Source organism: Danio rerio, chromosome 3 (assembly GCF_049306965.1).
Source record: "Danio rerio strain Tuebingen ecotype United States chromosome 3, GRCz12tu, whole genome shotgun sequence".
NCBI lineage: Eukaryota > Metazoa > Chordata > Actinopteri > Cypriniformes > Danionidae > Danio > Danio rerio.
This window is the reverse complement of record NC_133178.1, coordinates 22,202,269-22,217,123: the sequence shown is the minus strand read 5'-3', so window position 1 is coordinate 22,217,123 and position 14,855 is coordinate 22,202,269. Positions and strand designations below refer to the sequence as shown.

General features: G+C 36.6%; 2 protein-coding genes and 2 long non-coding RNA genes across 7 annotated transcripts in view; 2 read left to right on the top strand and 2 right to left on the bottom strand.

The window, feature by feature from the left end:
- Window positions 1-272: 272 nt before the first annotated feature.
- Window positions 273-5,280, bottom strand: LOC141381190 (uncharacterized). The gene is made up of 3 exons (XR_012400958.1): window positions 5,102-5,280; window positions 3,323-3,485; window positions 273-1,290 (listed from the first exon to the last, which is right to left on the bottom strand). It is a non-coding gene; the product is annotated as an uncharacterized lncRNA (long non-coding RNA).
- mhc1lca (major histocompatibility complex class I LCA) lies at window positions 3,019-6,249 on the top strand. 2 transcript variants are annotated; one of them, XM_001340377.9, is made up of 7 exons: window positions 3,019-3,235; window positions 3,333-3,593; window positions 4,717-4,989; window positions 5,071-5,361; window positions 5,448-5,560; window positions 5,657-5,678; window positions 5,769-5,945. In XM_001340377.9, exons 1-7 carry the CDS (start codon window positions 3,178-3,180, stop codon window positions 5,801-5,803), a joined length of 1,053 nt encoding a protein of 350 aa, XP_001340413.5. In that variant the 5' UTR covers window positions 3,019-3,177; the 3' UTR covers window positions 5,804-5,945. The 2 variants fall into 2 exon arrangements, with proteins under 2 accessions (XP_001340413.5, XP_073800476.1); XM_073944375.1 differs by having other exon boundaries at window positions 5,448-5,678; window positions 5,769-6,249.
- A 194-nt stretch (window positions 6,250-6,443) lies between these two features.
- Window positions 6,444-12,298, top strand: msl1a (MSL complex subunit 1a). Of its 3 annotated transcripts, XR_012396424.1 has the most exons (10): window positions 6,454-6,501; window positions 7,035-7,737; window positions 7,907-8,106; window positions 8,213-8,335; window positions 8,454-8,674; window positions 8,764-8,828; window positions 10,643-10,710; window positions 10,859-10,983; window positions 11,071-11,143; window positions 11,741-12,298. XR_012396424.1 is itself a non-coding variant. In NM_001114468.1 (9 exon segments), coding segments are annotated over 8 exon segments (1,470 nt in total). In that variant the 5' UTR covers window positions 6,444-6,501; window positions 7,035-7,110; the 3' UTR covers window positions 11,832-12,298.
- LOC141381189 (uncharacterized) overlaps window positions 8,741-14,855 on the bottom strand; it is a 54,141-nt gene continuing 48,026 nt past the window's right edge. The window contains exon 3 of the long non-coding RNA XR_012400955.1: window positions 8,741-8,867. This is a non-coding gene — a long non-coding RNA (uncharacterized lncRNA). The remainder of the gene's footprint in view (window positions 8,868-14,855) is intronic.

The following is a 14,855-nucleotide window of genomic DNA, read 5'->3' as shown; positions in this document are numbered from 1 at the left end:
ATGCCATCATAAACTGTAAAAATACTGATAGAAGAAGGCTTTAAGATACAGTTAATTTTTAATTATTCAAATTTATAAAATTCTGACTGAGGAAATGAGCTGGCCAGTTTGTTGTTTACCTACAGGGTACAGTTTTAAATGTTTTTTAGTTGGTTTTTAATAAGTTTTAACAGATTCCTAATTGTTTTTTTAATGATGCATGATAATAAATTTGCATTAAAAAAGTATTTTTCATACTTCTCAATAACTCAACATCTCATAACATCATTTATAAAACTGTAATAACTTGCAGTTTAAATGCACATTTCTAAATAAACATGTTGTGGTAAAATACTATGGTAAGCACTTTGACAAAATTGTTGGAAATATTTTTGTTGCATCAAAAAGTGTGGATATGATCACCATCCGACAAGCTAATGCAGAAAAGACTAGTGCTTAAAATGTGACTTAAATGTAGTATTTGCACCTCATAATTTAATACAAATTAAGGAGAACAACTGCACAAAGCTCCACTTTTTGAGAACAAAGAACCAACTCTTTCAATAGGCTGGTTACGGGCCTGGAACACTATTTTGGTAGTCTTGTAGTCATGAGTTTGCTCACCTTACAGCTAAAACATTATCACCAACAACTTGCAGTAATACTCAGACACACAATTAACATTTAAAGATTAACTACAAATCAGTTGTGATCACAATTGCCATAAAAAAAATTAAGTAAAAAAAAACTCAGTATAAAAAAAATATGTTTACATATGTTGTCATTAGTAAATAAAAAGACCCAATGATGGGCTAAATCTGTGGATTACTGTGGGCCTAATAACATGCTGAACAGCCTTTGAATAATTAGAAACTTACTTAAACATCTCACCCTGAGCATTTTGTTTTAATAATTTGACCTAAAGGTGTGAAATAACTGAAATTATTAGGTGTATTGGACTAATCTGTACAATCTGCCAATTGGAATCAAGCTTTAATCAGACCCATAGAAAAAAGTTAGGAACAATTGACTTACTCAATTTGCCGCTGAATTATTAAAAAAAATGAATACTGCACACTGAAAGTGTTGATGCATGCAGCCAATGAACTCAAATTAAGTTTAAAGTAAACCTGGTCAATAATTGTTGTCTCTTGTTCTACATTTGGTCTGGCTATCTTAATAATAGTTATGTACCTCTCCTCTTCACACTGAAGTGACTCAAGTGTCTTCACAAAGCAGTTCACAGATCCCAGGGGATTTTGTTATAGCCAACAAACCCAGCATTGTAAGTTAGAGATACTGGAAAGGCATCTGAAGCAATAGAACAAAAATAAATTATTTATTACAAACAAAAACAAAATTGTTCAAGTACTGAAGGACATGAAATTTGAATCTATAACAAGGGCTTGCAGTGCTAAAGATATGAGAAAGATGAGAGAGATGAGAACTGTTTTTTTTTTAACCGTTGTACATGAAATTCAGAATTGCATAGTAATGATAGATCTGTCTCAGTTAGTCTATCACATGGACATAAATGGCCTTGAACTTGCATGTTTTGGATGATACGGCATTATAAAATTGATAAGTCCTATCGAGATGTGGCATAGCTGCTGTTGTTGAAATCTCATCCACTCCCATACTTATATGACCTTTATTTATATGACCCCCATATTTATATGAGAAGTAAAACATTAACAATGTCCTACAATGATTAATTTACGGATGTACACAATATTTTACAAATAATAAGTCATAATCTAGCTCAAAGAGTCCTGCTGGGAACCATGCATGTTGTTTTATGTAGTTGTGTAAATGAGAATAGCATTGCAAAAGTGCGATATCTAGTGGTGAAAAAGGATAATTACAGCTCTCTATATTTTTGTTTTCAACGATACTAAAAGGCAGGGGTGGATTTCGTGATTTGGGGGGATTTTGTTTTTAAAAGTAAACCTGATTTGACTGATCCATGACTCAGGCAGGGTGACACTATTGCACAGATGTAATAATTACATAATGTTATTTGTTAGAACTTTACCATAGAAAACATGATAGAAAACTGTTATTATTTTTTAGAATCTTCTACTTACTTATTTGGGACCCCCATATTTCCTGTGGCTCTTAGCTGCTGCTTACCTCTGTAATTGGTTAAATCCGCCCCTGCTAAAAAGAACGGTTTATTGGGATCACTGGTTCTGGATCTTTTAATATGTGAGCAGTGATGGACAATTAGTTTGTGCATGAATCCCTCTAAATCAAACTACATTGTACAAATATTTTAATATACCTTCCAAGGTTTCAATTTTTATTTTTATTTTTTGCTTTATTAACAAGAAGCAAGTATCGTTTTATTATACAACAAAATCTCTTCACGTTCCTTTACAAAAAGGGTTAAAGGAAAAAAGAAGGTAAATAATTTTTAAAAATAAAATAAAAAAAAGAACAGAGGAGAGGGCACATAATTATCAAATTACATATAAATATATTACACACATTTTTCCCATTTTAGATCTAAAAATGCACTTTACTACAGGAAATGCACATTTACAAACATTTTTATGCAAAAATGTTAAAGGAGAAGCACATATTAACTGTTTTATTTGCTTTCAGACTTAAAAAGTCTTAAAAAATCTCTTTTTCTAGCACCATAAGGAGAGGTTTGCTTTTGGCAAACTTTTGTATGTAAAATGTACATAATGATAAAATAAAGTTTATAATAAAATCTGCATCTTTTAAAGAGCTTTCCTTAACAATAACCCAAAATCACCTGTTTATAAGAGAAGGAAAATGACTTTAAAATTTTAGACGCAATAAAAGCTTCAACATTAAATTAAAAAATGTTGAGTATATTGTCAAGACCAAAATAAATAAGAAATAGTTTCATTAAAGCTTTCACAAAAACAGCATTCTAACTTGATATCAATTTTTGTGGGCGAAAACTCTGTGAAGGTTTTACATTAAGTTTTGCCTCGGTGTGTTCGCGTCCTCTAGTGGACACGCGTGTTAAAACCAAACTTACTGAATGAACTACAGTACAACTTCATACAGAACAGAAAGCGGAAGTGTAACACCACGGTACTGAATAACTGCATGGCAAGCATAAACAAGATTAGTGTTATGCCTAAACTGATACTATAGATTAGTTTTAATGCTGGAATCGAGAAATTGTTAACCTTTTTTAATAGCTATCTCGTAAAAGGCATGATGTATTTAGTCCTTGCAGTGTGCATACTGTCAGCCTCAGTGTTTTCTCAGTCAGGTAAGTTTCACAGCACTATTTCTATTTCGCTTTTTATTTCTTTTTAGATAAAGTAAAATCATTATTAATTGCATGCTCTTTACTTACTTTCTCACAGGGTCACATTCGCTCTGGGTCTTCGCTACATTTTTGACAGGAGACATCTCAGTCCAATTCCCAGAGTTCAGTGCAGTTGTAATGCTGGATGATATTGTGATCGGCCACTATAACGCAGATGACAGAAGTTTTGTCCCGTCGACGGTGCAAGAATCTGTTAATATAACCGAGCAAATCACTATATCAACAGTCTGTAAAGGCATACATGAAGGCATGAAAACCAAAGCGTACTACTTAATCGATTACTTAAACCATACAAGAGGTAATTATTCAGTAATGTAATTATAATGTTGTACATAAAGTAACCTACACAGTGGCATTCAAACGTTTGAGGTCAGTATGATGTTGCTAGATCGGATATGGTTGTGGTCGGAAGTTAAGTTATTTATATTATTTTTTCCATTTATTATATTTTATTTATGTCTAACCCTACCCTAAACCCAACCGTAACAGTACTGTAAAAGCAGTAATTGTAACCACTATTAATTATGCTAATTAAATAACCCACTAAATAGTTTTTTTAAATGCCTGCCCCAACCCTAAACCCAACCATCACATACTGTAAAAATATTAATTATTGTTATACAGCGTCATAAAAAATGCTGCTATATTGGTGTGCATGACACTTCTGGTTGGCTGGGTATCCGATCTAGACTATCCACCACAAGTGTGCAGCATCCACCTGGATGATGTGACGGCAGCCATATTGCATCAGACCACACACCAGCTGATCGGAGGAGAGGAGACAGAGTGATTAAACCAATTATAACATGGGAATGGTTAGGAGGCCAGTGGGCAAATTTGGTAGGGATTAAACCCCTACTCTTTATCGAAGGACATCCTGGGATTTTCAATGACTTTGGTTTAACATCCGATCTGAAAGACAATGCACACAGAGAAGTACAGAGTCCCTTTCAATTTACAGGGGCGTTAGTACCCACACACAGTGCAGGTTGAGCGCTCTCTGCTGGTCTCACTAACACCACTTATTGCAGCAACCTAGCTTTCCCATGTGGCCTCCCATCCAGGTACTGACACAGCCCTGCTTAGCTTCAGTGGGCGACCATGTGAAAGTTGCAGAGAGCTAGATGTCAAGTTCTTAAAAGCTTGAAGAGCTGTCACTGAATTACATTATAAAGCATTAAAATGGAAAATATATTTCACATCATAGCAATATTATGCAGCTTTCTCAAGCATAAGATACTTCTTTAAAATAATTAAAACTCTACCGACCCTAACATTTGAATTGTACATTGTTTTAGTGAACTGTTGTGAGAGTTTAAGTATTTATAAGTTGTCAGCAAAGCTAGTTCTGCTTTGTATTAATGTTCTAGGGTTGCTGATTTCTTTTCATATGTGTATCTGAGGCTCTATTTCTTCTCAAGGTCTACATGTGCAGCAGAGGCTGGTTGGATGTGAACTTCTTCAAAATGAGCCCGGCCAAATGATGACACTAGAGGCCTTCAATGGTGAGAGTGGTTTTGAAAGACGCTATGACATTCAGGGAGACCAACAAACTCACTGGAAATGGCCTGTCATTAAGAGTAGGGCACAGCTGGAGTACGATGCATGGCTGTATGCACACTTTTACCGCCCTTTGTGCATTAACCAGCTTCGGAAATATCTAAAGAAGGAGAAGAAGCGTGTGATGGCAAGAGGTAGCTACTGGTTTAAGTTTCTTGCTGGTTTGGAAAACATTGATGATGTTTATCACTTAAGGCGTTCACTTTTCCTTCCAGTAAAGCCTAGAGTGAGGGTGATTCAACGCACCTGTAGTAAGACTGGAAAAATTCAGATGACCTGCCTCGCAACTGGTTTCTACCCACGTCACATTAATCTGACTCTGCTTCAAGATGGCCAGCCAGTCAATGAGGAAAGGGTCATGGGTGGAGAACTGTTGCCAAATGCTGATGGAACATACCAGATGAGGAAGAGTGTGGAACTCAGCGCTGAAGAGCAAAGAGAAAGACGCACATACACATGCACTGTCAATCACCTCAGCTTGGACAACAAACTTGACATCAGTATAGGTATCTCATATCAAACAGACAAGCTTATTTGTACACATATAAATATACATGTATATGAATTGTAATCTATTCATTGGTTTGAGCAGAACCTGGTCTCGATCCAGTTATTATCTTTCCCTCTGTGCTACTTTTGCTGTGTGTGTTTGGAGTTCTTGCTGGATTTCTTATGTGGCGCAAGAAATATAAACAGCCTGAGCAGGTACACAAACACTTTCACTGTTTCACCGATAAACTGATATTTATAAGGTATAAACACTGCAGCCTAAGATTCCTAATTGTTTTTCTGCCTCTACAGGTCACATATACACCTACTTCAGGTTTGTCTTGCTATCTGTTCAGATCTGTTTAATGCATTTCCTATGAATTACATATGTATATTTATTTGATTATTCTTTTTTCCCCTTTAGCAACTGATCAAACAACAGAACAATCTCAGCTGTGACAGCAGAAGTGACACCAAATGGTCTGTTCACTTTTTCAGACCAGTCACAATTTGCATTGCTGTGTTTTTACACACTCTGAACTGAAAAAAATACCAGTATTTAGCAAAGATGTGTTGGCATTCAAGTAAAAAAACTGACTTATATGTTGTTCACCACTGTGTATTTCAGTTTTGAAATGTGTCGGTATGTTTCATAATACACTTCATAAGTGTTCAATAGTTTTACAAGAAGAAACATTTTGCACATTTTCTCTATAATGACACGACAGTTGTCCGAACTCTAACATAACAGTGGCAGTAAATCAGCCACCAAAGGCATCAGTGTTTAATCATGTACTGTATATTTTTTTTTACCGTTGACTCATGTATTTTAAGACTGTATGAACTACTTTACGAAGCTTAAAAGTTATTACAAGATAAATAAACGTTGCATTTGTCTGTGAATTAAATTCTCAGTTTATGCCTGCTCATTTCAACTGCAATCTTGCAATGCTTTTGAAAGCATGCATCCAATAATTTAACCATAGACTGAAAAATAATTGAACGCACATCTGCATGACGTCATAATGCATGGCCGACGCGTGCATCACGAAATGTTGTTCTGGACGCATCCAATCAGATTACAAACGCACCGCGCATGTGCGCTATGTGCGCACTTTCAAACTAAATCGGAAACTGAGCCCCAAGAAAGGCAATAGGTGAGTTTGGATGGGGTTCAGAAAATGTATATAATAGGCTATGTATGCAAATTGATGAGTTACGAGTTGGTCGGGTGTTGCGAAATTATTCCTTCTGAATTAAAATATGAAACTGCGTGACTTAAAATGGCGTCAGCGTTCCTCAAAAGCAGACTAAGGAAACTGCTAAAATGATTGTAATAGTTTTTGCTGTAGATCTAAAATGGTGGACACTGTGCTCAAATTAGTTCGTGCATGTCATGTTTTACTGTAACTTAAAAAGCAGTGGTAGGACGCTGTCTTTACCAAACACAGAGACCAATACAGGAGATGTTACAGTAACTCAGCTTAGTATTAAGTTATGTTTCTAACTTACCTCTATATTCGCTTATGTGCTCTCATGTGTTCAGAACACAATCAATAAGTTACTTTAGTCATGTATAAATTGTTGTATTTCTACCCATAAACGTTGCAACTTGTTTTTTGAGCAAATTTAAGATCTCATTGCAAAAAAAAGAAATGCATGGAATAAAATGTCATTTTATTTTCCCCAGAATGGCTGTAGAAAAGGAGCCTCAAAGACTCACATTCAGCCTGTTGGTAGAACCTCTCTAGCTGTAGCAAGTTGCGATGACATTGCGATCCATTGTTTTCAAGAGTGGAGGACACCGACTGGACACCAGCCTTATTAAGAAGCCAGCAGAAATCAATGAATATTTGGCTAGCCTAAAAAAGGAAACCTGTGACTTTGCTACCTATGTGCTCTGCTCTATCTGCATTAGTATAATTCAAAAGCATCAGGTACAAAGCAAAGCAAAGATCAGCTGTCGGAAAGTGTTGAGTTGTCCTGACCAATCGTCAGCAGGGGGCCTCGGTCACAAGAACTGGGAGCCATCGGGGGCCTTGATACTCCCGTCAACCAAGCAGATGGGGGCCGAAGGTTCCCCGGTTAAGAGCAGATCACTGTTTTGTCAGACAAATCACAACCACTTGGTGAATATGGATCCAATGGTATCAAATGACAACAATCAGCAGAGAGAAGGAGAGCAAGTGGGGGCAATGGTAGGGGACTCCTCACCAGAGGACAGTCCCAGTGGGAAGCATTGGAATGTGAGGAAGGGGTCAGGCCTTGTGGACCCACAAACCAGCTGTATCCGACAGATCCTGCTGCTTCAACTGGAATTGATTGAACAGCAGCAGAAACATTTGCACAACAAGAACAAAGAAATTGAAGACCTGAAAGCTGAAAAAGAGATGGTATACTAATAGTTTTTTCACATTTTTTTTTTTTTAATAAAATGTAATAATGAGCTCATTTATAAATGTCAAAGTGGATGCATTCACAGTTTTCCACTTTTCTCATTTTGTAAATTATTTCTTGTTAAATTAAACCCAATACTTATTAACTTTCCTAACCTGTTTGTAGCTAATGGCACGAATTGAACGCATGGAGCACCGACTACAGATGGTGAAAAAGGATGGAGTAGTGTCCCGTCCTTCTCAGACAACTCGTCATAAGGAGCCAGAGGCAGAGACCACTACCTCTGATGATGTTCAACATTCTGGGGGACGAGTTCAAACCCCAAAGCAAACACAACGCGGAAGAGGAGTAAAAGGCTCCAAAGGGTATCTATTTTTTCTTTGCAGTATTTACAATTAAAATGTTAATTCTATGATCATTTACTCACCCTTGTGTTATTTCAAACTTGTATGACTTTCTTTCATTCTGCAGAGCACAAAAGGCGATATTTTAAGGAATATTGCTAGCCAAACAGTTTTGGTTAACATTCACTTCCATTGTGTGGACAAAAAACTCCACTGAGATATTTCTCAAAATATTTTCTTTTACATGAGGGTGAGTAAATGGCAGAATCATTTATTTTGTGTCAACTTTAACTTTAGCTGAAATCAACTGATGAACATTTATTTTATAAATATAAATGCAGTCTGATTTTTTTTTCCTCCTGTAAAAGGAAGTTCCTACTTCAGGACTCACCGACAGGTAGGTCACGACGTGGGCAGCCAAGGTCACCACCAACATCACAACAGGAGAGCCCAGCTCTGAAGGAAGACATGCAGTGTCATTCAAAGGAGGTGCCATATCTCACAACAACAGAGATGTACCTTTCCCATTGGCAGACACCACCATCACCGCAGCGAGACCCCTCAACTGTGCATGAGAACACAGTCGAAGGTTGTGTGAAGTTTATGTAAATGGCGAATTATTTCACCTATATGCTGACTCAAGTAAAATGCTCACATTTATCATTACTCGCTGCACAGTTCCTTCCTGGCGGGAGAGTATCTTAGAGCCTTTGGGGCAGAAAGAGGCATCAGACATCCTTGAGGTAAGATTTGCAGGCTCCACCAAGATGCAGTTCTGCATTCTATGATGGAAAGAGATGAAATTAAATGAATCTTATTTGTCGTGAAGTGTGTATGTATATGTGTATACAGGGGTTGGACCAATGAGTGTTGAAGGTTTCATGGCTAAATTTGACCAGCCTGGTGGTCTTTATTGATTGCACATTCCACCAAAATTCCACCAGAGCAGAACATGAAGGTTATTTAGCAGAGCAATTGCACAGTTTTGCTTAAAATATTGCAATGGACACAACATTATGAGACACATCAAAGTTCAAAAGAGGACAAATTGTTGGTGTGCATCTCGTTAGGTCATCTGTGTCCAAGACAGCAATTCATTGTAATGTTTCAAGAGTTAACAGAATAAAATGAGCACCTCAACTCTCCTCTTTTCACCAAAACTCTGTTGGGAGCTCCACATAGTTAACATACCTGGCTGGACTGCTATAGCCAAAAATTTGGTCACTTATCCCTTTGACTACCCCTCTACCAAATAGTTGACCATGTTTTTACTGTTTTGAGTAATGACTGTTAACGCCATTTAAAGGATGACTGTTTTAGATAATGGATTACACACAAAGAATTGTTTGTTTACAAAAAAAAAAACTTCCTGTTGCTCTGCTACACTTGATTTTGGTTTTATTTTATATATATATATATATATATATATATATATATATATATATATATATATATATAAAAACATTAAATGAGAATCTGAAACATACATATTTTTTTAAAAATTTAGTCCAAAAAAACAAAAAACAAAAAGCAGGCAGGGGTAACCTAAATTCGGCATAGATGGGGACATATAAACATACATAGACATACACTTGCAAATATGAAAAAATATATAAATTGAACTAATAAACAGGAATGTACAGATAAATATGCTTAATCATAGCATGTACAAACTTCCATATGAACACGCATATACATGTGCACATACATAATACATATATATGTACACATAAGACCATACAAACACATTCATATTCTACAATATATGATGATAATCTGTAAAGCATATATAAGAAAAGACTAATTCACCATTTAAACCTGGAAATCTGCTTGCTTTAAATGTATAGATCCAAAAAGTCTTTCTCTGTTTTAATCTTTTATCCTGTCTCCTCCTCTTGTAGAATTATAGATATGTTCAATACCAACTATTTTTAATGAACTCAGATTGCCATGACCTTGATTTTAAAATGTAGCGCCATAGGATATTGTGGATTTCGGGTACGTTTCGCATTTTTATGCTCCGCTAATCTCATTTTTAATTTTCACTTAGCCATTCCTATTTAAAAGCATCCGGACTGACATTCCAGTCGATAAACGGTATTCAAATATTTAGTAATCAAATGTTTTATTCTGAGTTTTTTTTTATTATCTATATTATCTTTTTTTAATTTAAATATTTTATATTGATTAAAATCTTTTCATATTTTTCATAGTATATGTATTAATTCCAGTACTTTTACCATAAACCCAAATATCAACCATTTGGTAGAGGCTGATATTTTAGAAATTATGGGATGTTTTGGGGAAAAAAATGCATTGAGTGTGTTAAGTAGCGGCATTAGGAGTTAAGAAATGCAATCCCAACATATTTTTTTTGGTGGGGTAGTTAAAGGGTTATGCGAATACCAAACGTTGGTTTCAATGCTGGCAGCAGCAAAAATCTTTTATGTAAATCAAGTATACATTTGTGTAATTTTATACATGTGTGCGTGTCAATTGTGTTTGCTTTTTCACACTTACTGATGTGTCTAAATGTACTTTTTGTACTTCTGTGCAGTGTCTGGATGATAGTGTCTTTCTGAAGAGGCATTCAAAGCTTGAACTGGATGAGAAGAGGAGGAAAAGGTGATGTTTTTGTGTGTGTGTGTGTGTGTGTGTGTGTGTGTGTGTGTGTGTGTGTGTGTGTGTGTGTGTGTGTGTGTGTGTGTGTGTGTTTCCATGTCACCTCTAGTAGATTAGCAACATTTATTTATCCCCTAATCTCAATTTTTAGGTGGGATATTCAGCGCATTCGTGAGCAGAGGACGTTTCAGCGCCTGCAGCAGAGAATGAACAGGAGAAAAGTCATTCAGGAGAGTGAACCAGAGCTGCTGTCCTTCCATGCAGAACCTGAAGATGGTATGTCAGTAGATGTATTCCCCAGCCATGTGTATTTAAGTGTATGTCTTCCCCTTTTCAAGTGCTTGTTTCTGTGTCTATTGTCAGTGGAGTATATCATGGTGACACCCTTCCTACCTGTGGTGGCTTTTGGAAGTCCTTTACCCAACCTGAAACAACAGTAAGTTTAGTCAATTTTGCGTAATTCTAATGTTTATTTTAACATAAGTTTTATACATAATTGCAGTCAGAATTATTAGGCCCCCTGTTTATTTTTTTCCCAATTTCTGTTTAACGGAGAGAAGATTATTTCAGCACATTTCTAAACTAATAGTTTTAATACCTATCTAATAACTCATTTATTTTATCTTTGCCATGATAACAGTACATGATATTTTACTCTATATTTCCAAGACACTTCTATACAGCTTAAAGTGACATTTAAAGGCTTAACTAGGTTAATTAGGCTAACTAGGCAGGTTAGGGGAATTAGGCAAGTTATTGTATAATGATGGTTTGTTCTGTAGAATTTTGAAAAAATATAGCTTAAAGGGGCTAATAATGTTGACTTTTTAAAAGAGATAAAAAAAAATTAAAAGCTGCTTTTATTCGAGCTGAAATAAAACAAATACGTTTTTCTCCAGAAGATAAAATATTATCTGACATACTGTGAAAATGTCCTTGCTCTGTTAAACATCCTTTGGGAAATATTTAAAAATTCAAAGGGGGCAGAATAATTCTTACTTCAACTGTATGTTATTCATTTGTATTTCAACAGAGACTTTGACTTGCCCTGGTTGGATGAACGCAGCCGCTGTCAACCAGAGGTGACCAAGAAACGGACGCCTCGCCGGAGATGCCGCAAATGAAACTGTCAAAAGGAATCTGCCTACTGTTCGTGCCGACCTGTGAGCTTAAGCAAAATTCTGGCCTCAAGATCTCATCTCTCTGCTTTTACTCATCTAGATTGCACTTTGTGTCTACTGAAGCAGAATTAAGGGTGAACTTTATCTCCCTGAAATTTCCTGCGTGATATCCACGAGAAACCGATTTGTCTGAAAAACAAGCTTTCCCAAGCAAACGATCATGGCCACATTGCTGAATGCAACACTTCAGTTGTTCACTTTTACAACCAAAGCTTCAACTCTAACACATAAAAGGCTGCCACAAAATATTACAAATGTACATGCTGAGTTTTTTCAGTCACATAAAGGAAAAAATGTTTCAGTTACAGAAGCCTTGCTGTATCATACAGCTTTGTTCAGAGGAGACGTGTAAGATACTTATTGCTGAAGAAATTATTTCGAATAATAAAAACAAGTTATATTATTATAAATGTGTTGTACTTTCATGTCTGTTTTAAATGCTGAATTATACAATTTAAATTTACCTGTCTTGCTATATACAGCAAACCATTAAAGTTTCATTTTGGGCAAAAAAACCCAGAAGGAACTGTATTGTATTTCAAGTGGTGCTCGCTGCAGAGCCATTTGGGCGAGCTGAGCTCCAGCGAGGGAGGAGCTTGAGCTTGAGCTCCACCTTTTTTGCACTTCTTCTACGAGTGATGTTACTGGGGGTAGGGTTAGGGGTGGGGTTGGTGTACGCATTAAAACAGCTTACAGGAGGCAGAGCGAGAGCTCATGCTCCCCCTCGCTGGAGCTCAGCTCTGCTCAAATGGCTCTGCAGCGAGCACCCTCTCTTGTATTTTGGCTGTGTTCTCAAATGCAACTCAAATCTCTGCTCGGATGAAGCTTTTGTTGAGTTGCATTTACTGGGAACCCAGATTTAAAATACAAGCATATGATCTGCTCGTGTGTGATAAGGACATCTCTGCACTATATTGCAGTCTTGGTGACTTCATAATTGCATTAAAAACAAAAAAGTGTTTTGTAATGGGATGTAGCTGGGAGCCAGTGAAGTGAGTTCAGAGAGCTTTCTCGTTGCTCTTTTTAGAGGCAATCTAGTAGTTTCAGGTATTTTGATAAGCTATAATTTTTTATGCAATAAACAATGGAGAAAAATACTTTTAATTCTACTTTTACTTTTAATTTTTTTTTTTTCACAAATTACAATACTCGCAAAAAGTTCTCGCAATAAGAGACTCAGTGAATGTCATATACACAGTGTTTGTTTCACTTTACACATTTTTGGGATAGGTACGCAATTTTCAGGATGATAGACGCATCATTTTGTGTTGTCCATTTAATGGTCTCATTGTGTGCCCTATATTGTGGCCAATACCAGAAGACAACCCTTTTCAATGTGGCATCAATTTCAACATTCTGTGGGTTTAAACAGCTGGTTGTGTCAGTAAGTTATTCCAAGTTCATCATTCAAACAGCCAGGAACACACAACACCAATTAACTGACGAGCAGCGCCGCGTGGCCATGGTGCGTCTTTGGGTCGGTGCCAGGTAATCAGATGTTGCTCGTAAACTTAGTGTGCCTCAAAGTGTCATCAGCAGACTTGCATCAAGACACAAAACTACTGGCAGAGTTCATGACACACCCAGGAGTGGAGCCCCTAGAGTGACAACAATGACCAGTATCTAGGGACCTATGCACTCACACATTGTTATTCAACTGCCACACAGCTGCAGGACTGTTTAAGTGATGTGAGGGGTACTGGGGTTTCCAGACAAACCATTCACCAATGGCATTACCACTTTGGTATGAATGCCAGATGACCGTTGCAGGTAACACTATTGACAACAAGACTCCGCTGTGAATGTTTGGGCACAAGAGCATGTGACCTGTGGTCTACCGTCCAGTTCACTGATGAGTGTCATGTCACCTTGCACAGAAATGTTGGTCGTCAGCGTTGCTGGAGAAAGCGAGGTGAGCGATAAGAACCACTCCTCACTGACAAAGCTCCACAATTCGTCCCATATATGAGCCTGTTAGTCCTATTTTGACCTATGCCATCATAAATAGTCAAAATAACCCATCGAAAAAAGCTTTAAGACCAAGCAGAATCCTCTGTTGGCTGTCGCTTCCAATAGTATTTGGATGCAGCCTTTATGATGCAAGCGATGTGAAGGACCAAAAAGTGGACCATATTAAAACTGATTTGAATACCAATTTGGCGATTGTTTTTATCCATGAATTTTCAAATGTACATTTTTTACAAGAGAGGCTTGAAAAAACTAAAAATTATATTTTATTTAGTTTATTAGGGGAAGATGTTAATATTCAATTTGTATTGAACAATTTTCTAATTTTGGAGAAATGTTATATTCATAAATACAAAAGCCTTAAAACAAAAGTTATACTGTAAATTTTTAAAGTTGGTAAAATCAAAACTAGGAAGAAGACTGTTTAGTTTATAATTTTTTTATTAAAAGAATTATTATTAATGTATTTGGTTTGCGTTTCTATTTTATGTTTACATTTTATTTGTTTGTATTATTTATTGCTTATTGATTTGATTATTATTTGTGTTCTGTTCTGTATTTGTAGATAAAAGTTGTTAATGGAATTTTGCCTTATTGTATTTGTGTTGGCAGCACAGTATTGCAGTGGGTAGCACAATCACCTAACAGCAAGAAGGTCGCTGGATCGAGCCTCAGCTGGGTCAGTTGGCATTTCTGTGGAGTTTGCATGTTTTTCCTATGTTTGCATGGGTTTCCTCTGGGTGCTCCGGTTTCCCCATAGTCCAAAGATACATTATAGGTAAATTGAATAAGCTAAATTGTCCGTATAGTGTATGAGTGTGTGAATGAGAGTGTATGGGTGTTTCCCAGTGATGGGTTGCAACTGGAAGGGCATCCGCTGCGTAAAACATATGCTAGATAAGTTGGCAGGTCATTCCGCTGTGGCAACCCCAGATTAATAAAGGGACTAAGCTGAAAAGTAAATGAATGAATGAATGTATTTGTGTAAAAAAGTACCAT